The 24,160-nt window shown below is 46.9% G+C and overlaps 1 protein-coding gene across 4 annotated transcripts in view; it reads left to right on the plus strand.

Annotated features, from left to right (window-relative positions):
- The first annotated feature begins 152 nt into the window (after positions 1–152).
- oca2 (oculocutaneous albinism II) overlaps positions 153–24,160 on the plus strand; it is a 32,124-nt gene continuing 8,116 nt past the window's right edge. For 2 of the 4 annotated variants that reach the window (XM_061825564.1, XM_061825566.1), the window contains exons 1-18: positions 5,083–5,254; positions 8,468–8,689; positions 9,431–9,526; positions 9,607–9,804; positions 11,344–11,401; positions 11,538–11,610; positions 11,702–11,862; positions 12,624–12,706; positions 12,871–13,024; positions 13,958–14,029; positions 14,309–14,374; positions 15,328–15,384; positions 16,520–16,644; positions 17,391–17,529; positions 19,422–19,554; positions 22,223–22,370; positions 23,800–23,857; positions 23,972–24,080. In XM_061825564.1, the coding sequence (XP_061681548.1) occupies positions 8,475–8,689; positions 9,431–9,526; positions 9,607–9,804; positions 11,344–11,401; positions 11,538–11,610; positions 11,702–11,862; positions 12,624–12,706; positions 12,871–13,024; positions 13,958–14,029; positions 14,309–14,374; positions 15,328–15,384; positions 16,520–16,644; positions 17,391–17,529; positions 19,422–19,554; positions 22,223–22,370; positions 23,800–23,857; positions 23,972–24,080 (1,945 nt within the window). In that variant the 5' untranslated portion in view covers positions 5,083–5,254; positions 8,468–8,474. Of the gene's footprint in view, positions 746–5,082; positions 5,255–8,467; positions 8,690–9,219; positions 9,311–9,430; positions 9,527–9,606; positions 9,805–11,343; positions 11,402–11,537; positions 11,611–11,701; positions 11,863–12,623; positions 12,707–12,870; positions 13,025–13,957; positions 14,030–14,308; positions 14,375–15,327; positions 15,385–16,519; positions 16,645–17,390; positions 17,530–19,421; positions 19,555–22,222; positions 22,371–23,799; positions 23,858–23,971; positions 24,081–24,160 lie in introns of those variants that run through there. The other 2 variants (XM_061825565.1, XM_061825567.1) reach the window with 2 other exon arrangements.

The raw sequence follows: 24,160 nt of genomic DNA on the forward strand, positions 1-24,160 counted from the left end.
GTTTTTGTACGCGTCGAAGATTTTCTTAATTGATACGAACATGTTTTGTAAACACCAAGGACATTTTCCAAAACCTCAGACTGTAGTTTTGTATCAAAGGCAAGATGGCTGAAGACTGGCAGTTGTTTTTTTTTTTTTTTTTCTTTTAATCAAAATTCAAAAATGAGTTTTGTAAATAATGACAGAGCCAGAAATTGATATACAGACTTGATTTTATGGAAGTCGAAGATAAGTTGTTTAAAGACCAAAAATTGAAGTAGCTCACATGTTTTTTGTAAACTTTAATGACAGGTTGGTTGAAGGCCGAAAATTAATGTTTTTTTTTTTCCCTAAACAAAAACGGGAAATTACCGTACGATTTTGTAAATAGCGAAGTCGTGCTCTTTGAAAGGAAGATGTGAACATTGACTGCTCAAAATGAAAATTTTTGAGGGGTTAAACACCAGAGACTGTGACTAAAGTTACACATTCGTTCTTAGAAATGAGACAATTTCGAGTGGATTTCACTTTTTCAGCGCAACCCCCTTGGGAGGCTTTAATTGATTCTGCAAAGGTTGTTAACAAAACGGAGAGTGTAATTTAATAACCAACGACGTGCTAACGCTAGCACCGAGCTAACGCTAGCTAGGCCTACATTGGACCACAAGTAGGAAGACTACAACGAGGACTTGGAGGATGCTGGACAAGTGGACCCAATCCTCAACTTCAACTTTCTCCGCTCCTGCCGCGTGAAAGGCACATTGTGGTTTGAATCTCTTTTATCTCTCTTTTTCTTCTATCTTCATATGTGTTCGGACCATTTCTTTAACTTAGCTTAGGTAGGATGCGAATTGTGTAGCCTGTGTGTCGACTTTGTTTATTCGATTGTCTTTATTTAGCTACCTGTAAGCCAGTGTGACGGTCTGAGCGCTCCCGGTGCTGTAAAAGTCTCCTTGTGATTAACGCGCATGTGCGTGTGTTTTGTAAACTTCCGGCCAGTCCGAAACATCCCCATCCGTGTTTCGACGTGTGCCATTCGACAATTTGTTGCCGAGCGTTCACGTTGGAGACGAAGACGGCGAACGTACATATATGTGTATATCTTTTTTTGTATCAACTTTTGTTTCAAGGTTAGAATATAACGTATGTTGGCTCCCTCTATGTAGAAGAAGGGGAACGATGAGACCGGGGGATTTCCCAGTATGCGTCCGCTACGTACCCTCATCACGAGGAGACTTTTCAGCACGGGGGAGCGCTCAGACCGTCACACCCCTGCTAAAAAAAATTTAGAGAACATTTCTATAAAGAATTTTTTATCGAAATTTAGGACCCAAATCCGATAGAATTCTGTTTGGTTTTTGTTCTGTAGAAATTGTCAAGCCAAAGTTCTATAGAACAACTTGTTCTGTGCACGTTCTAGAGAAAATTTTTAGCTGGGACCGATCCCGAGCCCGGATAAATGCAAAGTGTTGCGTCGCGGAGGGCGTCCGGTAAAACTGTGTGAGCGTACCAAGATTGTTAACAGGTGGCATACGTAGCGACCCAAAATCATCTCCCGCGATTCCCTCGTCTTTATTTTACGTCAATTATCTTAAGACCCCTCGTGCATGGGCAACCATTCCTACGCATTTCTCGCTCTTTGCATGACTGTAAGAAGCCTGCCGGCCCTCCCACCTCCGTGGGTGTGTGTGTGGAAAAAAATGGTGGAAGGGGGTGGGGGGGGGTGGGGGCTGTGTTTCTGAGTAGTTCAAAGGCACGAGGGAAGGCTTGACTTCAAAATCAATAGCATTCTTTGTGGACTTAGTGCCCTTTTTTTTTTTCCTGAGGAAGAATGGCCGAGAGTACATTTACGCTTCTGAGAGTCAGGTGGCCTCATACAGTCGGGCCGGAGGCCAGCGAGTGGACGCCGAGTTCAGTCAGTGGCACCCCCCCCCCCCCCCAACCCCCCGTCGTAGTACGTCACGTAAAACGTGCGTTCTGGTCTCGCTACGAATTTCCAAACGCGGCTTTTTCGCGGAGCATCCGAGGCGTCGGCGCGGAGCTTTCGGCGAGGCCGACGTGTTTTTCGTAAATATGGAAGACCGCCAAGCGTCTTCAGTCCGCGGTTTTAAATTCCTAAAAATTTCGTTTTCAGCCGTCCCAATTAGTGTCAAAAGTGTTTTTCAAAACATGAAAAAATATTTTGCGCCGTCGTGTACAGTAAAAGCCAAAGCTGGGTCTGCCCATTTTCACTAAACTAACTCACTTGCCCCCCCCCCCCCCCCCCTTTAGTCACTGGGTTGTGTCTAGAGGGAATATGAAAAGTCTACACACCCCTGTCTAAATTCTGTTTGTCTTACTAAAAAATACAAATTAGTCCAAGAGAAATCTTTCCAAAATTTTCCACCAGAAGTTCCTACCAAAACACCCATCCATCCATTTTCTTTGCCGCTTATCCTCAAAAGTGTTGCGGGGAGTGCTGGAGCCAATCCCAGCTGTCAACGGGCAGGAGGCGGGCGGGGTACACCCTGAACTGGTCGCCAGCCAATCGCAGGGCACATCGAGACAAACAGTCCCACTCACGATCACACCGAGTGACAATTTTAGTGTCCATTTAATGATGCATGTTTTTGGAATGTGGGAGGAAACCGGAGTGCCCACCCGGAGAAAACCTACGCAGGCACGGGGAGAACATAAATCAACATTGTAGACCGCTCCACTCAGGTATGTCGTTAGTAACATTTGATCTCAGGACAGCCAGAACTTGTCACGAGCAAGACTTTGCCACTGCCAAGAGGGGCGTGACCACGCCACTGCTCTGGTACTGGCATTTGCCAGTTCGTTGCCCTAAGTTAGTGAGTTGCATCCACTGACAGTTGGAAACTCCACCACTGAAAATGTTGAGCTATCCTCGTCACAGCGTTTCTGTGCCACCATAGTTTAGTCCTGTCCTGTCTTTGTTTATATTTCATAGTCGTAGTCAAGTCCTAGTTCGTAGTTTGTCTCTTAGTCATCAGACCTCGCTGCATGTCTTTTGGATCCTGCCTAGCCTAGCGTTTCCGTACCTCTGCCTTCTGGGACTGGTTACTCTGTGTTTGACTTCAGCTTTGAATAAAACTACGCCTAACATCATGCCCTCGTGTCGGATTCCTGCATTTGTGGTCCAGCCCCGCACCGGAGATTCGTGACAGAACTCACACAAGTGTATTCCGTGCATGTTTTATTTGAAATTTCACAGCAGGGCAGTCCCGGAATGCGCCGGACGTTCTCCTGACGGACTTTGTACGTCTTAATCCCATTTTCAAAATAATGAAACGGGATGCACGAGCAAAACCCGTTGCGGATCCTCCGTCACGTACCGGGCGGGCCTTTCCCCCAGTGGCTGCCGCCATGTGGACTCTTTTGCGTTTTCACAAGCGGCCCGAGGCCAACACATGACGCTCCTGTTGGACTGTGCGGAGCAGGTGACCCGTCCCCGACTCAATGGGCCCCATTGTTGCAACTCATTTCTAACAACGAGCGGCCCCCGATGAATGGAAGATTCGACTGCTCCTCCGCACGACTGCTTGACATTTCTTGCGCTGAAGAGTCGACGGGCAAAAAAAAAAAAAAAAAAAAAGGGGAACATTTTACAGGCAGTGTGAAAATGGCTACAAAATTGGAAAATGGCTTTTGTCGATGCTGCTAAGACAAAAAAAAAAAAACAAAAAACAAAAGAAAGAAAATGGAGTCCTTCGAAAGTCAATCGTGATATTTCTTCCGGATTTTTGTTCCCACGTTCCGAAGCGGGCAATTGCCGAATTAAATTATTTTACCAATTTTTATTGTGCCAGCGCTGTGCTGTTCATGCAGAAAATGTTATTATTATTATTTTTTTGTAAGAAAGTGGCTTCGAATGTTTCCTCACATGAACTCATCCCCTCCAGTCAACGTCGTTTATATTTTTTTTGTCCAAATCAGGTCATGCGCGTCATTGAAGGTGTCAAACGAGGAAAAAGCGACACGAACGGACGTGCGGGACCCGATCGCGTGACCTTTGATCCCGAGACGTCGTCGGGCTTTTAGCGGCTGAAATCCCACCCGACACGCACCCACTCGTGCGCACACGCTTTGGGCTCGGAGCTGTCTGACCTTTCTTCGCCTCTCAATGTGTGAACTTGACTCAATTGCCTTACAAAAGTATTAAAAGCGCAGTCGAGATATTTCAACAATCAAAAAAAATAAATAAATAAGGGGGAAAAAAAATATTCTTAGTAAGAATAATGATTTCGAATTTCCCAAAAATAAAAATAAACTGCACAAATTTATTTTCAGATGAAAACAAAACAAACAACCTCACCCCCTCCCCCCAAAAAAATCTGAAAAATAAGGAGTTATAATTCATTCTAACAATGCCAATAATATAAACTATGAATATTAGGAAAAGCATGGATTACAACAATTTTATAAATATTCATGAACAGAGCATAAAGCACAGAAAAAACATATTAATAATAATTTCAGAGGCATTAGTTCAGGGAGTCAATGTATTTATTTATATTTCAAATTATTATTCTTATTATTTCATGAACAAACAGTAACATGAGGAAAGTGCAAAAATGCAGTCCGGGAGAAGCGAGAATTTCCCAAAAATAAAAATAAATAAACTGGTTAAATTTTTTTTCAGATCAAAACAAAACAAACAACCTCCCCCCTCCAAAAAAAATATGAAAAAAGGAGTTATAATTAATTCTAACATTGGCAATAATCTAAGATATGAAAATTAGGAAAAGCATGGATCACAACAATTTTATATATATATATTCATGAACAGAACATAAAGCACAAAAAAACATATTAATAATAATTTCAGGGGCATTAGTTCAGGGATTCAATGGATTCATTTATTTTTAAAATTATGATTGTTGTTATTACTTAATGAACAAACAGTAACATGAGGAAAGTGCAAAAATGCAGTCCTGGAGAAGCGCCGTGAGGATTACGGGCAAAAAAGGGGCTGCCTTGGGGGTTGGGGGGGGGTGGCCAAGGTCTTTGTGTTCAGCCGCTATTATCAGAAGGTTGTTCCTTCTCCTCCTCTTCCTCCTTCTTCTTCTTCTTCTTCTTCTCCCGGCGGCCGAGCTCTCCTTCAGCAGGGCGCCGGGGAACCGTCCGGAGACGCCGACACCTCCGGCCTGCCTCCCCCAAACCCACCCAACTCCCTCCAAACCTCCCCCCCCCTGCCTCCCTCCTCTTCTTCCTTCGTCAGTCGGGAGACGACCAACTGCGAACGCCATCACCTCGGAGAACTTCGGGCAACGTAGGTATCGATCCGATTCCAGTTCGAGTTCAAAGTGGCTCAAAAGGGCCCCTTTGGAAAGTTGAAAAAGATTTTTCATATCATTTGAAACATTAACGGTGAAGACATATTCCACTGAAATGTATTTTGAAAATTCATTTTACTATCATGAGTATTTGGAACAGTTGCTTTCATTCAAAATGTCGCGTTTGCTTCTAAGAAAAGAAAATAGCTGGAAAATGATATTTTTCACCTTTTTTGAATGCCAAAATGTCTTCACTGTTATGTGCGCCAAATGATATTTTATGATTTGTTTTCTAATTTTGTTTGCGGTTATAGCAGATGTTTCTTTTATTGCTTAAAAGGCCTCACGGTGGCTTAAAAGTTTTTTTGTTTTTTTTTTGGGGGGGGGCTCTTTTGCAAACCATCTTTTCCATTAATACATTTTTTTTAATCTCATGATTATCTTTGCTATTATGGCCTAAAATTTGAAGTCATTGTTAACATTTTTGAAAAGTGGACTTTAAAAGAGTGCCCACCTCCCATCTTGATCTCAAATTTTTACGAACCACTCAAAGTCTTGACTTGGTCTGGATCTCCCTCGGTCTTGGTCTTGACTCGACCCCGTCTATGGCTGAACTTTGCAAAGTCAAGATCTAGAACCGGTCTGATCTTGTCATGGTCTTGCATCGGTCTTGATTTGCATCACTTTTTGTCTTGACCAAGTCCTGCCCTGCCTTGGTCTTGATCTCATGTTCTTCGGTCTGAGCCTCAAAAATGTGTGAGACCTCTTCCAAATCTTGGTCTAGACTCAATCTCATGTTGTCCCAGTTTTGGTTTCAAATTGGTCTGAACTCCTCGACGTCGTGGTCTTGACTCCATTCCGATTGACGTTGTTCTTGTTTCACAAAGTCTTGAGCGGGAATTGAACCCACGCCAAAGTCAGGCGTGTACGTGTAGAGATATTTTGGGTCACTTTAGGGCAAGTTATCAAAATTCAGGAAGGAACGAAAAAATCATTTGAAGGTATTTTTACTTCTGTCGTATGTCACAATGCGTCAAATTGAATAATCCTTCTGTGATCGGAGTAAGTGAGCGAGAGAGAGTGTAAAATTGTTAAGAAAGCAGTTTGTGTTGCTCGAGGGCAGGCGGCGGCCACAAAAGGCTTCTTTCATGGCCGTCACATGAACTGGAACGAGGCCGTTCCGGGGCAGGCGAAGACGTCAGACGCGAAACTGACGGCCGTTGCCACGAGCACGTTGCGTCGAGTCTCGGTTTCGGGGGCAACTCTGACCTTTAGCAGCCGTGTGGGAGGTCAGGTCCGATCTGGGTTTCTCTGCAGACCTCCAGAGACGACCTGACCTGTATTATGTTCCATGAAATTTCTTTTTTGCGCAGTATTGATGGATTACGATGCGAGAGTTGCGGTATTACAACCAAACGCGCGGCCCAGCAACCGCATGCTAGTAGCGTAACGTTAGCATTTCACGACAGCGGCATTGCATCAATCCACAAAAATGTACGCAAAATGACGAACGCTAATGCTCTGATAACATGAAACATATAATATAACGAAAGTAATAACAATAACACGGCATGTAAATAGCACGGCGTTAGCATTTCGGAAGGCCGCATAGCATTTTCCTGAGCTTCAGCCCAGATCGCCGGCTGAGAATTTGTCTACGTTAATTTGGGGATCGGGAAACAACAGCTAACGTCACCCGTCAGAAAAGCTACGCTCACTCCACCGTTGGGCTAACCGGCGAGGCAAAACGGCGCCGCAAGAGAGAGCCGCTCGGCGCGCATGTGAGCAATAATCCCGTCGGATTCCTGAGCGCGTGTCCGACGGAGCCGGCCCGCTCCGCTGACCCGAACCAGCTCAGCCGGTGTCTCGGATTTACCGTCCCCCCGCCACCCCCCGCCCCCCTCTGGTATTTTTGGGTCACGTGACGGCTGAAAACATTCGCCGTTTGCTGCTCCATTTTGCCCAACGCGACCGAATTGGCGCGCAGCGTTCAAAGTTCGCCGGCTAATTTTCATGAGCAGCAACTGACGGGTGAGCCATTCGTGGCTTTTAAGACGAAGCGAGACCCGGTCGGGCGCCGCCAAGCCATACAAATGCAGTATATTCGCTATACTTATATTGTATTTTCTAGCCATATTTAACTGCGTTTACGATTTGACGCTTACCTGTGAATAGATTAGCATGCGGTCTGTCGCCAAAATGCGTGCTAGCGACTTGCGAAGTGACATCTCCTTCCTCCCTCTGTCGCAAGATGCTTTTTCATTGACAATTACATTACGGTGATTCGGCTGGTAAAGTGTTGGCCTCACAGTTCTGTGGACCCTGGTTCGAACCCGGCCCCGCCTGTGTGGAGTTTGCACGTTCTCCCCGTGCCTGCGTGGGTTTTTCTCCGGTTGGGCACTCCGGTTTCCCCCCAGATCCCCAAAACATGCAACATTAATTGGACACTCTAAATTGCCCCAAGGTGTGATTGTGAGCGCGGCCGTTTGTCTCCATGTGCCCTGCGATTGTCTGGCGACCAGTTCAGGGTGTACCCCGCCTCCTGCCCGTTGACAGCTGGGATAGCCTCCAGCGCTACCTGCGACCCTCGTGAGGATGAGCGGCAAAAGAAGACGGATGGATGTTTTTGTGGTTCCGCTTCGGGTCTCGACACGGTCCTGGTTTCGGCGTGCAGTGCTCAATCGCTCAATGCCCGGTTGCAAGACCAAATCCTGCCCTGACTTGGCATCCGGGTTGCATTTTGTGTCAATCCTCCAAAATGTGCAATTGAGTGCGATGGTGGCCAAATTAACTTCCTGTGGGTTTTCCAGCATGGCTACTTTAGAATTTTTGGTGAGTTTACATGTGCACGACACGCAGTTGAACCGACTTCGGGGGCCGAATTTCCAGAATTGCAGTTATGTAATTCGTTTCTGGCATCTGCATGTTTCAACAGAGAGACTGGAAGACTCACTGAAAGGTCGAGAAGTGAACAGGACCAAGCCCTCTCACAATTGGTCGGAATTGCTTGCAGGGGTCACAAGCCTACACAAAAGGACTTTGTCTATTAGACAAGGCTACGGCCTGACTAAACGAAACTCTTCCGCTCAGTTCGACATAGTTCATTGGGATCACGATGGCGCCAAAGCAACATTTTTATACGAGACGTGGCGTCGGGAGTTCACCGACGTCACGCGTCTCCTAAATCGCTGCTCTGCGTCCTCCCGCAGCGTCGGCATGTACCTGGAGAACAAAAGCAACCTGGACCTGGAGATGTCCCAGGCGCCGGTCCCCGTCCGCCAGGGCGCGGGAAATTTCGGCGAGCTGCGTCTGCTGGAAGGAATTTCGGAGCGGCGGGAGACGCAGAAGCTCCAGCGGCAGTCGGCCGGCCTGCCCGCGGGCCAGTGCGTCATCCACGCCGACGGCTTCGTGCCCGCTCACCAAGAAGACGGGTGAGCGCCGGCCTGGTCCCCATCGGTCCAGAACTTCATCGAAACTGTGCTAACCTTAACCCGACAACATCGCTTCCGCAAGTCCCATCCCAGGCCACGCTATTAAAATTCAGTTTCTGTCATTAGCAGCCAAAGAAAATACACATCAATCGATACCAACAAAACGGAGAACGGGATCTGAAAATGCAGCGTGCGCAATTGTGTGTGGGCGCAGCCGCACTTTCCCGCAGGTCCCCGAACGCAGCGGCAGGTCGGGGGTCGTTTCTCGAGGGCGACCCGGCGTCTGGCAGAACTCGGTCGTGGGCACACGTCACCAAAAAGCCTTTTTGGTCCTTTGACAAAAGGAGACAACGTTGATTTTGGAAAGTATTTCAAGGGGTCCTGAACACAGCACAACCGAAAGTCACCCATTTAGCGTCGAAACCCATTTGACCGAGCGACAAAATTCGACCATTATGTAAATCGAAACAAGATTCGTAAAAAAGTCTCACGGACCAACGCTCCAAAATAGAACAAGTCGGCCATTTTGGTCGAAACCAACCATTTCTCGCTCCGTAGACCCTCGCTGGAAAAATAAAAATGAACCCCTGACAGCAGTTTGACAGATTGGCGCATAATTTGGTGAGCATGTGGGAAAACGTCTCGAGCGCCCGGGCCCAAAAATGCAGCAATTTGCCCGTTTTGGCTTGGAAGCGGCCATTTGTGAACGTTTGCTGATCATTTTGTGTTTTTTTGTCCCAGGCACAATTTCAACGTGGTTAATGTTCTCACCGGCAAGACGAATTCAGCCAGCATCTCGGAACGGTCGCCTCTGCTCAGGTTCTCGCAAGATGACAGGTGAGCGTTTTCAAATACCAACAAAGAAAAACGTGGCGTACGGGATCTCCAGGGACAGCGTGTCGCGTTTTTGCCCGCAGCATGGCCTACATGACCGTGCACGATCCGGGCTTCTACGGCGCCGAGGAGCCCTGGGACAGCAGCGCCGTGGAGCTGGAGCGGCGTTACCGCCTGGGCAGCGAAGTCACCGGCCTGTCGCTGCTGCGGTCCAACTCCTCGGACAGGAGCGACGCCCTGGAGCACCTCGGCCTCGGCTTCAAGCTCGCCAGCGGCTTCAAGTGAGGCCCCGTTCCGATCAAATTGGGGCACTGTGTTCGACGTAAACGATGAAAAACATAATTCAACCATTTGCAAATCAAGTTCAACCTCCATTTAAATGAATACTTATTGTTCAAACTTGACCAGCAAAGATGGGGCGAGCGTCACTGGCCGCCGTTACAATCGCGAACGAATCACAAGCGACGATAACGACGACTCCAATCGTTGGCGAGCCGACGACCTGAGCGGATTTGACTGCAGATTTGGAAAGAACACCTTGACCCCGCCCGTCCACCTGGTGGCACCGCCGACTTCTGCGTGAACGGGAAGTGAGGCGGATCTTCAAGCGACAAAAGATTAACAGCCCAGCAGGCCTAGACCTCATGTCCCTGTCCTGCCTCCAAGTCTTCGCCCACCAACTTTCTTCAGTCTTCACAAAGATCTTCAGCAGGTCTCTGGAACTCTGTCAAGCACCAGCTAGCTTCAAACGCTCCACCATCAATCATACCGTTCCAAAAGAAACCTGCAATCTCGGGGTCAAAATGACTACAGGCCTGTCGCCTTGACGTCTGTGGTCATGAAGTCCCTTGAACGCCTCATGCTGGACCACCTCATGAGCGTCGCAAGTCCCAGCTGGACCCAGTGCACGTTTGCCGACTGAGCTAACAGGTCTGTGGATGATGCAGTCAACGCGGGTTTGCACCGCATCCTTAAACAGCTAGACGACAGCGTGGGAACCTAGTTGAGGATCCTGTTCCTGGACTTCGGCTCTGGATTCAACTCCATCGTCCTGAATTCCTCTTCTCCAGCTCAGCGTCTCCTCCGGATCTGCGACGTCCTGACGGGTGAGGCTGGGGTACACCACATCATCTACACGTAGCATCAGCACCGGGCAAGACAGTGACGAGTCTGCGTATTGACGGGAAGTGGAGAGCCTGAAGGTTTTTCCTGTGGCCTGGATCTGAACCCTCTGAAGACTGTAAAGATAATTGTGGACTTCCGGAGGCATCCTTCGCCACTGCTGCCCCCGTCCGACTGTCTAGTGTCAACCGTCGAGACCTCGAAGTTCCTGGGAATTACAGTCTCACAGGACCTGAAGTGGGAGACGAACATCAACTCCATCCTCCAAAAAAATCCCAGCCAAGGATGTACCTGCTGAAGAAACACAATCTGCTTTGGGGCTGCCACAAAACAGGACAAACTACAACCGCAACGGACAATCAGAACAAATTGTCGGCACCGTCTTACCCACGCTTGAGGACTTGCACACCACTTGAACTAGGACAAGAGCGGGCAGGATCCTACTGGACCCACCGCATCCTGTCTGCTGTTTCTCGTACTCAATAAGTATGTCGAACTAGGGCGGCTCCAAATTCCTCGTGTGTTGTTTACAAACTGCGCCAATGAAGCTGGTCGTGTGTTCAATGGAATATCGGTTGAACGTGATATGCAAATCATTATATCCTGTTTTTATTTCTCTTGCTCATTCATCTCTTTTTATCTTTGGACTGATTTTTTTCCCACCTTTTTCAACTCCTTCACTCATTTCCTGTTCCCAGATGCTGTTTCCGCGTCTCCAAGGTGGCCGCCATCTTCACGCTTGTGGTTCTGTGCAGTGTGAGTGAGTGTGTCACAAAATCTTCCCTTCCGTGAGGAACGAGCAGCTCTTGTGTTTCTTTTTGTATTTTTCATTTTTTTTTTTTTTTTTTTTGCACGAAAACCTTGTAATCAACCCTTGTCGTCGTCCTTCCAGCTGTTCTTCAGCATGTACCCCGACCGGGACGAACCTCGGAGGATGTTTGCCGTCTCGGCAAGCGACAGCTTCTGTATCCGCTTAAAATCCCCCCCCCCCAAAAATTCCCTGGCACCCAGAACGAGGCCGGTATTCGTTCCTTGACGGGGGCGATCGCTCGCCAGCGATGAACCTGACGGACTTCCGGGACAACGCTCTGCTGAGGCTGCAGGTGGGGGGCCCGTTCGGCGGCGGCGGCCCGGCCGACCCGGCCGACCGGGAGTTGGTCCTCGTCCGGGTGGAGCAGATCGAGCCGCCGGGCCCGCGGAGGAGGAGGGCGCAGCAGGTGGGCGGGGTCGGGGCGGCGCCCGTTGCGAACCGAAACGGCGGCAAACCGGCTGCGGACTATCGAGGGTACCGCCGTATGTCGTCAAGATGAAAGTTGAGAGAAAAAAAAAGTCGAAAATCAAAATAGGGTGAAAGTAGTCTTTTAATTCACAGATAAGAGTTGTGCATTTTAGAAGGAAAAAATTGGATATTTTCATTCGTCGGACGAGCTTGAGGAAAAACAAAAAGTTGCCGATTTGCCGGATAAAAGACAAAATGAAATGAATTATTTCTCAGAAAGGTTGTGCATTTTCTTAGAGACAAAGTACAGTAAAGTAGTAGAGACAAAATATATAGTTTTATGTTTTTCAGAAAAAAAATGTTCGAGACCAAAACTACAAATAAATAAATAAATAAAAATATGTATGTATATATATATATATATATATATAGAATTTTTTTTAAATGTTCTTAATATTTGAGACCAATTTGTAAAATTTCAAGGTTCAAATGGCAAAATTAAAAATAGTGTCTTACTTTACTACAAAAGTCACAATGCAATGAAATTTAATTGAGGAAAAATATGTGCATTTTTGGGAAAAGTCACAATATTAAGATAAACTCTGCCGTAATGTGCAATTTTTTTGCACCTCATTTTTCTTGTGGTTTCTCCATAATCGTTTTTTTTTTTTTTTTTAAATATTCTTTCCAAACTCACCTGAAACTTTTTATTTTATGTTATTTTATGTTATTTTCATTTGATTTCATTTTATTTTGCAGGTGCTTTACAACTGGACAATTCCTCTGCACAGAGAGCGAAACGACCAGCTGCTGCTGACCAAAACGTTTGAGATGCTCAGCAGGTACGACGCGCGCTCCTTGCGGAAGTAACCGAGTACAAATACTCCCTTACCCTACTTAAGTACACTTTGAAGGTATTTGTATATTTTCCCCACTTTCATCAATTTCGGAAGGATTTTGACCAGCTCTGCCCAACTTTTTCCCCAAATTGGCCGCCGGCACGCAGCGACCCCATCCTGGTGACCGTGCAGGCGCTCACGACGGACGAGCGGGCGCTGGCGCTCTCCATCGCGCATCAGCCGCTCTACGTGGGCGTGGAGACGCAGGTGGCCGTCGCCGGCGTCATCCTGGCGGGGGTCTACGTCCTCATCATCTCCGAGGTGGGAAAACGGGCGGAAAAGCCCAGGGTTTCTTTGTCACTTTTGGTAAATAACTCGGCGCTTACATAGTAGTAAAATAGTAAGATTAATAATAATTAAAAATAACTGTTATAAAATGTATATATATAATAATTATTAATAATAATAAAATAGTAAAATAGTACCGTAATGTCCGACCTACAAACCACAACCTTTTTCACACGCGGCTTATGCTGTGATGGGCATTTTTTTCTAACGGCCGCAAGGGGGCACTCGAGCAGAAAGGGTAAGAGTGAGACCGGTGGAATATATGTGCCAAGGAAGTGACTTTTACCGGTATGTATTTTTTTTTTTTTTTTTTTACCGACCCTGTTAGCGCTGCGCTAGCGTTAACGCTCTGCTAGCGTGTTGCTGCTGTGTTACTGTCGTGTTTCAGGGATTTTTACTGGTATGTTTATTTTTAACTGGCCCTGTTAGCGCTGCGCTAGCGTTAGCACTTTGCTAGCGTAGCGTTTTTTTTTTTTTTTTTTTAACCAGCCCTGTTCGTGCTACCGTGTTGTTGCTATGTTAAGCTAAGCTAAGGTATTAAAACTTTGAAAACTCTTTCTGTGTACCGTCTTTCTTTGTAAATATCTCGAATTGCAGCTTTTACACAGGTGCGGCTTATGTATTTATCAAATGGTATTTTGTTTACAAATGTACTGGGTGAGGCTTATCGTAAGGTGCGCTCTGTAGGCCGGAAATTATGGTAGATGTAGCAGAAAAAAACAATAATTGGAGGAGTAACAGGAGATGTACCAGTTGTACTCATAGTAGATCATCACTATTTGTAGTGAAGGTTGTTGTAGTAGTAGAAGTACAAATTATTTCTCCATTATTATCTTTTCCAACCGGTGGAATGTGAGTTTGGATTGTATATTTTACTGTACGGTACTGTATTATTGTATTTTTCAGATCGTCCATCGCACTCTGGCGGCCATGTTGGGATCGTTGGCCGCCTTGTCCGCGTTGGCCGTCATCGGCGACGTAAGTCCGCTGAACTTCGCGTTCGTGGCGGTACACACAAAGACAACTTTCTGTGTACTTTATTATTCATTCCATATTCCCTCCAATTTAAAAAAAAAAAAAAAAAAAAAAAAAAAAAGCATCCTCGCGCCCTTGGCGGTCCAAATTCAAGCTAATTTCATCTCATTTGGCAATCGGACGACCAAATTGAAAAATTGCAATTTGTCCGTGTCCGCCTTGCACATTTCGCGTGACGGGTTTTCACGCGCTTGGCACTCGCCGTTGCTTTCCCTCCCGCAGAGACCAAGTCTGGTCCAGGTAGCGGAATGGATCGACTACGAGACGCTGGCCCTCCTCTTTGGCATGGTGAGACCACCGCGGCGGGGGTTCCGGCCGCCTTTCCGTCCCCCGCGCTCCCCCGTTGTTGTTCCTTTTGAAAGGCTCGTCGCCATGGATACGGGCGCAAACGTTGAAATGAATCATGACGATTGCTCAGAGCCATACACAGATGCGCTTCAAAATAAATAACAAGACTAATATTAATGATTAATGCAGCACATGTCACCGCTGACAAGGATTGAGATTTCAGCAATTTACTAAAATGAAAATAAAACAAAGAAGCCTCAGAAACCGGAATATTCCGTTGAATGGAACGCACTGAAATTAATACACAAATCAAGCAATAAATTGGAACCGGATTAATCCATCAATGAAACCAACAAATATTATATATCTACTATATATCAATATTAGTAGATCAGTGCAGTTTTAATCAAATAAAATGAAAAGAAAAAAATCTGTAAAAAATGAAAATTACATACAATTAATTTCGGCGCTTGAAGCCTTAACAAAGTAAGCGCGATAAACTCCATTTGAAATCTAATCCAAATAAATAATAATAATAGAACAAAGTAAATATTTTGTTGTGGTAAAAACAAATTAAGGGATAGCTTACTCGGACTAAAATAGTGAAATAAAATTCCATTAAAAATACAATCAAATCAAAAGATTCAATAAAATAAAATTCAGTCAAAAAAATGAAGCTTGAATGTATTAAAAAACAGGGCTATGAAATTAAATCAATCTGAAATGAAATCATTAAATTAAATGATGTTTTGCTTAAGTAAAAACGTGAGAGTAAAATAAATGACGAGAAATTAGAATAAAATGAAAAAAAAAAAAATTTAGCTGCAGTAAGTCTGAATAAATGAATAAGGAGAACCTGGACTGTTAAACAAAATTAAATCATACCAATTGAAATCAAACGTTTCAATGGGACTTGTATGATAAATGTGTGTAAATTGTTGCGTTTGTGGCAGATGGTGCTGGTGGCCATTTTCTCCGAGACGGGCTTCTTCGACTACTGCGCCGTGAAGGTTGGTTCCGGTCCATCTTTTTCATTCCTTTCCGGACCGCAAGATGGCCGTCGCCCGGCGCGCGATTCTTCGCACGTTTGACATTTTACCAGCCGCGCCACGGATGACATTTGCCGGCTTCGGCGTCCGCAAAGTAGGTCACGGCCCGCCGGGGCGGTTTTTCCCCCCCAGTGCGCCGCGCGACCACGTCCCGTTCTCGTCGACGTCCGCCGTCTTGGAAGGTCAAAGGTCGCCGCGACCTCATCACACTTTGGCCCCGGATCAAGCATTTCCCTTTTTGTCCCCCGCGCCGAAGCTTTTAGCCGCTCTCGGCTCGCATTCCGTGAGTGTAAATTGGATTTCTCGAGCGGGCCTTCGTCAAGGACGGCGCCGCGTCGCCAACGCTTGCCCGTTAATCCCGAATATGCCCAATGTGTCCTTTCGACGCCACGGGGGAAATGAGTGAGCCTCGTCCGCCGAACGGCTGATGTGAGACGAAATCTTAGATAGAAAATATGTATAATCTCAAAAATCAATATTGACACAAGAACATCTTATCATGTGTTGTCAAAAAAATGAAATATGACAAAAATTTCGTGCGAGGCCGAACAATTATAATGCTCTTCCGCTAGATGGCGGGAGGCACTAGTATCAAAAACCCGTGAGTCCACTTTTTTGTGGGTTTTTTTGCTCAGTTGTGTGCCGCAAAAAGCGTTGGCCTCACAGTTCTGAGGATCCTGGTTCGATCCCCCATGTGTGGAGTTTGCATGTTCTCCCCGTGCCTGCGTGGCTTCTCTCCTGGTGGGCACTCCGCTTTCCTCCCACATTCCAAAAACATGCAACATTAATTGGACTCTCTAAATTGCCCATAGGTGTGATTGTGGGTGCGGCTGTTTGTCTCGATGTGCCCCCCGATTGGCTGGCGACCAGCTCAGGGTGTGCCCCGCCTCCTGCCCGTTGACAGCCGGGATTGGCTCCGGCACTCTCCGTGACCCTCGTCAGGATAAGCGGCAAAGAAAATTTCTTTTTCTGCTGTAAAACATGTTGTAACATGCCGTGGAAATGTACCGGTAACTTTCCGTGGATTAAACCGCAAATTTGACAAGCATTCGTTTTTACTACTTTGGTCGGCCATTTTTGTTTTTGTTCCCGGCAGGCCTACCGCCTCTCCAAAGGCCGCGTGTGGCCCATGATCATCATCTTGTGCCTGATCGCCGCCATCCTCTCCGCCTTCCTGGACAACGTGACCACCATGATGCTGTTCACCCCCGTCACCATCAGGTGCCGCCGTTTGCCTCATAAACTTAGACAAAAAAATGTCGACGACAACGGTTGGTTGTGCAGCTGCTTTTAAAAGGAACGCGTCATCACTCGTGCCGATGACGCCGCCAACCCGGCACTGGCGCCGCAGTCCTAAACAACGATAGCTCGCCTCAGTGGCTTCAGGTGGCTATAAAAACAATGTGAGGTCAAACTACGCAGTACGAGTGTCATGGGGACATACGCAATTGAAAATGTTTATTTATTTTTTTTTTTTAAATGTGCTCATTACTCTCGTTTCTACGTAGTTTGAGCTAATGTTGTTTTGGTAGCCACCTGACGCCAAAGTGAAAGCTGCTCCAGATTGTACCCGAATGGAGGGCGAGAACTTAATATAAATACAGATAATTCCCAATATTTTGAGCATATGGGTAGCAGCAAATTGGTGGTGCGCATTATACACTGGTAGAAGGGTTTTCCTGATTTGTTTGTTTGGGGTTTTTTTTAGGTCAACTTTGGTGGTGCGCATTATACATTGGTAGAAGGTTTTTTCTGTGTTTTTTTTTTTTTTTTTTTTTTTTAGGTCACCTTGGCGGTGTGCATTATACTTCAGGACGCATTATACTTGAGAAATTACAGTACATAATGTTACGGAATTAGTTTTAGGGTTTCCGCGTCATTTTCACAGTAATGTGGAGTGAAGTAGTAACAAAGTAAACCCGTCAGTCGTGGCCGATGTCTTTATTCCCGTGTGGCTTGCGCTGCAGGTTGTGCGAGGTGCTCAATCTGGACCCCCGACACGTGCTGATCGCAGAAGTCATTTTCACCAACATCGGCGGCGCGGCCACAGCTGTGGGCGACCCGCCGAACGTCATCATCGTGTCCAATCAGGACCTGCGCAGACAAGTAGGCGCTCAGCCGCGGTCAACTTTCTCGGTCCTCGCTGTGCACTCTTGCGAGGGCGTCAGGTCACGTGGTCGCAAAATAGTAAAAAATAGATTCAGCAGTGATTTAAGTACTCCGGTGAAAGACGCAATCCTTTTTTTGACAATGTGTGGCGAAGAAATGACATGATTTCTGTTTCCAAATGTAGGGAATCAACAGAAAAATAAATACTCAAGTACAGTACGGATACCTCAAAACTCTATTTAAGTACAGTACTTAAGTACTTCCCACCGATGCAATGGACAGACCAATAGTGAGTGAGGGCTCGATGAGGGGCTGGTTTCGTATACATCGCGGTATGATATGTAAAAACAAGGACACGCGGACGTGGTCTAAACAACAACAACGACGCACGATCCGCAGCCGGGTCGCCGGTTCTATCTCTGGATTGGGTCCCGAAATATCCCCCGCGACACACAATCAAACAAACAAGCGAGCAAACTGCGCATGCACGCACAAACTATCCTTATCAGAGCGCAGCCACAACACAACCGCCCCCCGCCCACTGCTCTTCTGTGAGCGGCGCCAAAACAAACTGGACGGCGGCGCGGCGAGATTCTCAGTTGCTGGACTCAACGGAGCGGAGACGGCCGGCGCGCTCGCCAAAGGGCCAAAATGTAAAGCCGGCAAGCAGACGCCGTTGGCAAACTGCTCGGAGAACGAGAAGATGATCCGAGGTTCTTTCCAACGCCAATTCAGTTTTGGCTCCTGTATTTTAAAAAAGACTCGGGTCGACATTGTTTGTAATTGCAGGAATTTATTGGCAAGTTTCACAAATCAGCGATATCCATTTCTCCAATACATATGGCTGTGCGGTGTGGCGGAGAAATATGTTACAATAGTACAGAAGAATTCAAGGTGGAGGTGGGACTGCATCAGGGATCCGCTCTGAGCCCCTTCCTGTTGGTAGTAATGGATAGGCTGAGAGACGAGGTTAGACTGGAGTCCCCTTGGACCGTGATGTTCGCGGATGATATTGTGATCTGCATTGAAAGCAGGGAGCGTTGCCAAAGCGTTGTTGGCGCATTCCTTCACATAAACTCCAAAACCTCCTCCAAATCTGGCAAATCCGAATGTTTGTTCCTCCGGGAGCGGTTCGCCAAAGTACGTACGTCAGGTGGAAATGGACAAAATTGTCTGACTAGCGAAATGTGAATCGCTGCCAACATTCACCACTGAAAATTCCAAAAGCTTCACAATTTAGTCATAGTTTGAATTTAGTGCTGGCCATTTGTTAATGTTTCATCTGCGGAAAAGACTCCGTAATTGACGGCTCCGAACAAAATGACCGATTTCCCGTTTATTTCCCGTGCAATGTCCCAGCCGCAAATTCTCTCGCTGCAAGCGCCAAAGCACTTTGATTTAGCGTCACCCGTTGCTGTCCATTAGCCGGGCTCCAATTTAGAGCCGAACGGCTCGTTCCTCCTGGAAATTGCCCGTAATCGATGCTTCCGAGTGAAACGACTGACTTACCGTTTATTTGTCGTGCCGCGTTCCGCCCGTACAATCTGACGGAAATTGTTATTTAGGGTCAGCCGTCGCGCTAGCATACCTTGCGCCAATTTAGTGGCGAAAAGCTCCTTGCGAGGAAAGGAACAGAAATAACTGTCTGATAAATACAGCTACAAGTCAAATGAAAAAGACCGTATGAGGTTATATTGAAGTAATGTATGTGCAAAGGCATATATTTTTCAAATAATTGCTTTTCCTGGTCCAAAAAATGTAAAAATGAAAGGGTCGAAGAGTGCAGCTTTAACATATGACGTCGAGAAAGCGCTGAAATTCTCTGACAATCGTTTGCGCCGTGCCCCTACGTGACCCCGGTCACTCCATTGTACGTTTTTTTCCCGCAGGGCATCGACTTTGCCAACTTCACCGGCTACATGTTCCTGGGAATATGCCTGGTCCTGTTCTCCTCCTTCCCCTTCCTGCGCATGCTCTACTGGAACAAGAAACTCTACAACAAAGAGTCGATCGAAATAGTGGGTGAGTTCGAACGGGACGCAAAGGTGGTCAAGTTTGGTGAAAACTTTGCCCATCGGCGCGTTTTGTTTTTCTTGCGGAAGCTAGCCTAGCTTGAAGATAACACAAGATGGCGTCGAACCCCTGGCTAATGGCAAAGTAGGCTCCTAAAGCGAAAAACTACAAAGTTTTTAAGTCAAGATATAAGTGAAACCCCACCCCCCAAAAAAAACAAAACAAAAAAAAAAAAAAAACGCAAAATCTCAGGTTTGTGAACGGTAACGGCAATTTGGATCCATCCCTATCCACCCTCGCATTGACCTTAGCTTAGCTGGCTAACAACCAAACGCGTTTGTGATCAAACCGTGCTGTTGAAGAAACATCGAACGGGAGTAACTTCATAACTTGTACGGCGAGGGCCGTGAGGACTCGTAGGAAATTTAACGGGTCTTATCTTTAGTACATCTTAGTACTCAAATTGGTGCCGTATCGTTCGCTTTGAACCTGCTCGGCCTAAATTAGCCTAGCGAGCTAACAACATTGCCTACGTAGAGTATACAACGAGGACCAAACATCGAACGTGGACTCAACCTTCCACTACTAGAGTGAGGGCCACTGTGGTTTGAATCCCGTCCATGCACATATCATTTAAATCGCCATCTCTTCTTCGTCTTTTCCTTTCGGCTTGTCCCGTTAGGGGTCGCCACGGCGTGTCATCTTTTTCCATCTATAAGCCTATCTCGTGCATCTTCTATCTTCTTCTTTAACACCCACTGTCCTCCTGTCCTCCCTCACCACATCCATCAACCTTTTCTTTGGTCTTCCTCTCGCTCTTTTGCCAGGCAGCTCCATCCTCGGCACCCTTCTACCAACATACTCACTCTCTCACCTCTGGACATGTCCAAACCATCGAAATCTGTCTGTTCTGTCCAACTTTGGCTGTCCCTCTAATGAGGTTGAGTCGACGATTGATGTTTGGACCTCGTTCTATACTCTACGTAGGTAATACCGTTAGCGCGCTAGGCTAACTTGGGCCGAACAGCTTCAACGCGAACGATACGGCACCGATTTGGGTAGTAAGACAAAACTTGTAAAATTTCCCAAGTCCTCACGGCCCTCGTCGTACAAGTTATGAAGTTAGTCACGTTCGATGTTTCTTCAACATCCACGAATTGATCACAAACGCGTCAAACGTGTTAGCGAGCTAAACTAAGGAATACTAGGCCGATAAGCAAGTTAAGAAGTTGGCGTTTCCACTCGCCCAACTTCTTATTCGTATTCACTATCCTCGTTGTATACGTAGGTTTTGCAGGACGTCTAGATACTAGCGTGTGACGTTCTCCTCCTCAGTAAATATTGGAAAACGGACGCTTTTGTTGTTAGCGGTCTAAGCTGGGCTAACTTGGGCCGAGCAGCTTCGACGCGAACGATACGACTCCAGTTTGGTACAAAGGTTGCACAGATGGTGGTTTTAGTCCACTGAAGTCGTCGCCAGGAGCGTCCCTCGTCGAGTGTTCACAACATTCGGTCCAAAACTGGCAGGATTTATTCAATCACGATCGGGCTGGTCAGAGCCTCCTGTTTAAGCTGCTACTAGCTTGACGATCTGTTTCCTTTTCCTTTAAATCGCCATATCCTTTATATTTTTCACACAGGTATTATGTGATTTGTGTACCTTACGTGCTAACTGTGTTTATTTGATTGCTTTTATCTGACTTTAACTTTAACATTGATTAGGTAGTATGTGAATTTTGTATTTTATGTGCTGACTTGATTTGATTGCTTGTTTGGACTGTCTGGAGCCCGAAGGGGGGCACAATTCCTGTGCGTCCTGTAGGCCGGTCCCAAACCCGGATAAAAGCAGAGGTTTGCGGCAGGAAGGGCATCCGGCGTAAAACTGTGCCAAGACGTGTATGAGCGTTCATCAAACGTATTCCTGCCCCTGTCGCATAACAGCGTTTTCTCGTAAAATCAATAAAACAAGATAAAAATGTGACTTCCCAGTCGATTTGAACACAGCAGGCTGTGGTCCGTGAACCGGCGCCGCGTTCGCACTCGAAAAGACGCCGTCCCTCGGAGAGGGCGCCCAACGGGGCGTCGTTATAACGCAACCGCGGGAAACCGGGTCGCCTCGCACCACGCCGTCACCGCGGCCCAGCGGGCCGATTGAAGGGAGCTGCCGCCGATCGCCGTGGCGACAATCGCTCGCTCCCCGGGGCTCCGCCTTCGCTCGCTACCGAGTGCTAATTTGTTCGGATTTGCATCGCGGCATTGTCGCGCTCATCCCTTATTTACGGTCCGTTTCCCGCCCGGTCGAAGTGTCGTACGTTGCTGGAAAATATTAATAACCTGAGGTCTCTACACAGAAGACACAAAAAAATGTTTTTGTACAATTTTAGAGGCAGATGTGCATCGCACAAAAACAAAGCAAAACAAGGAGAAAGCCGTCGATGCGTCCAAGCAAAAATGGCCGCATTACAGTTCATTATTCGGGCAGCGCTTAGGAAAGCAAAGGTCGCCGCCCAAGCGCCGGCGCGCCGCCGCCCGCCTCCCTCCGTCCCTCTGCGGGGTTGCCGCTTATTGACCGGAAACGTCATCATCATCATCATCCGAGACACCATCACCACCCCCTTTGGCGTCTTTCACACTTTTTTTTTTTTTTTTTGTGTGTATGTTTTTCAACCCACCGCAGAGCTCAAGCACGAAATCCTGGTGTGGAGGCAGACGGCGCAGCGCATCAACCCCGCCAGCCGCGAAGAGACCGCCGTCAAATGTCTCCTCATGCAGAAAGTCCTCAACCTGGAAAGTCTCCTGCGCAAGATGATGAAAACCTTCCAGAGGTAAACAGAACCGTCGCTTGCCTGTGCAGCGCACCTGCTCCTGATTTGGGATCATTTGGATGAATTCCCTGGGGAGGCTTCTTCAAAATCCCTGGGCTCACGGTTCTGAGGACCGGCGTTCGATCCCGGACCCGCCTGTGTGGAGTTTACGTGTTCTCCCCGTTTCCTCCCACGTGCCCAAACATACAACATTAATTGGACACCCTAAATTGCCCCTCGGTGCGATTGTGAGTGCGGCTGTTTGTCTGTCTCTATGTGCCCTGCGATTGGCTGGCGACCAGTTCAGGGTGTACCACGTCCGCCTCAGCTGGGATAGGCTCCAGGACTCCCTGCGACCCTCGTGAGGATAAGCGGCATAGAAAATGGATGGATGTGTTCATCAAAACACAAGCCCTTGGAAATCGACCAAAATGGCGACTTTGAACCAAAATGGCCGACTTCCTGTTCAATTTCAGGCATTTTTTTGGTGCTTGTTTGGGTGCACACATCTGCCCAAATTTGTGCCGACTGAGAAATTGTTCCTTTAGGAATCTTTTTTTTTTTTCCCTAAACTTTCCAGTGGCTGCCTTTGAAGAAGAAATGCGGGTTTCAAACCAAAATGGCCGACTTCCTGTTCATTTGCACGCACGGATTTGAGGCTTTTCCGTGCGTCCAGTTGCATTTTGTATTGTTTGGTGAAATTTGTGTCAAGGACCAATTTGTATCTACATCCATCCATTTTCATTGCCGCTTATCCTCACGAGGGTCGCAGGGAGTGCTGGAGCCTATCCCGGTTGTCGACGGGCAGGAGGCGGGGTACACCCTGAACTGGTCGCCAGCCAATCGCAGGGCACATGGAGACAAAAAACAGTCACACTCACAATCACACCTACGGGCAATTTAGAGTGTCACATTAATGTTGCATGTTTTTGTGATGCGGGTGGAAACCCACCCGGAAGAGGATCAAACCCGGGACCTCAGAACTGTGAGGCCAATGCTTTACCAGCTGATCCACCGTGCCGCCTTATATCGACATTTATTTTTAAAAATACATTTTAAAATTCTAGATGTCACCGATGGTGCAGTGTGACACACGCCTGCCTTTGGTGCGGGCAGCGTGGGATCGATTCCCGCTCATTGATGGTGTCGATATCTACCTTGTGAACTGACTGGCGACCGGTTCAGGGCGTGTCCGCCGTTCGCCCGAAGCTAGCTGGGACAGGCTTCAGCTTTCCCTCATTCCTTGTGAGGATAAGCGGTTTGGATAATGACATGACGTGACATTTTTAAATTCTGTTGGAAGCAACGGCTGCCATCTTGTTCAATTTCTCACTCACAAACTAAATCATCACATTTTATGTCGTTTTTTTTTTTTTTTTTTTTTAAATCATTCCTCTCCAACGATATTATTAGCACGCATTATTTGAGCCGTGACAAATGTGTTCGACAGAGAAATTTCCCAAGAGGACAAGAACTGGGAGCAGAACATTCAAGAGCTTCAAAAGAAGGTATTTACATTTTTTTTCGTTCTTCCGAAACGCTTGACCTCGACGGATGTTATCTCCATAATGAAGCGTTTCAAAGTCACTTCTTCTTTTTTTTTTGTCGCGTTCCCCCCGCAGCACCGAATCACCGACAAGGCGCTTTTGGTGAAGTGCGTGTCGGTGCTGGCCGTGGTGATCTTCATGTTCTTCGTCAACTCCTTCGTGCCCGGCATCCACTTGGATCTCGGTGAGGGCGTCGACCTTTTAAAGGAAGCTAAAATTGAGCGCCGTTAAGGACGCCCGGCCGTTGACGCTCGTCGATTAGGG

Source organism: Syngnathoides biaculeatus, chromosome 7 (genome assembly GCF_019802595.1).
Source record: "Syngnathoides biaculeatus isolate LvHL_M chromosome 7, ASM1980259v1, whole genome shotgun sequence".
Classification (NCBI taxonomy): domain Eukaryota; kingdom Metazoa; phylum Chordata; class Actinopteri; order Syngnathiformes; family Syngnathidae; genus Syngnathoides; species Syngnathoides biaculeatus.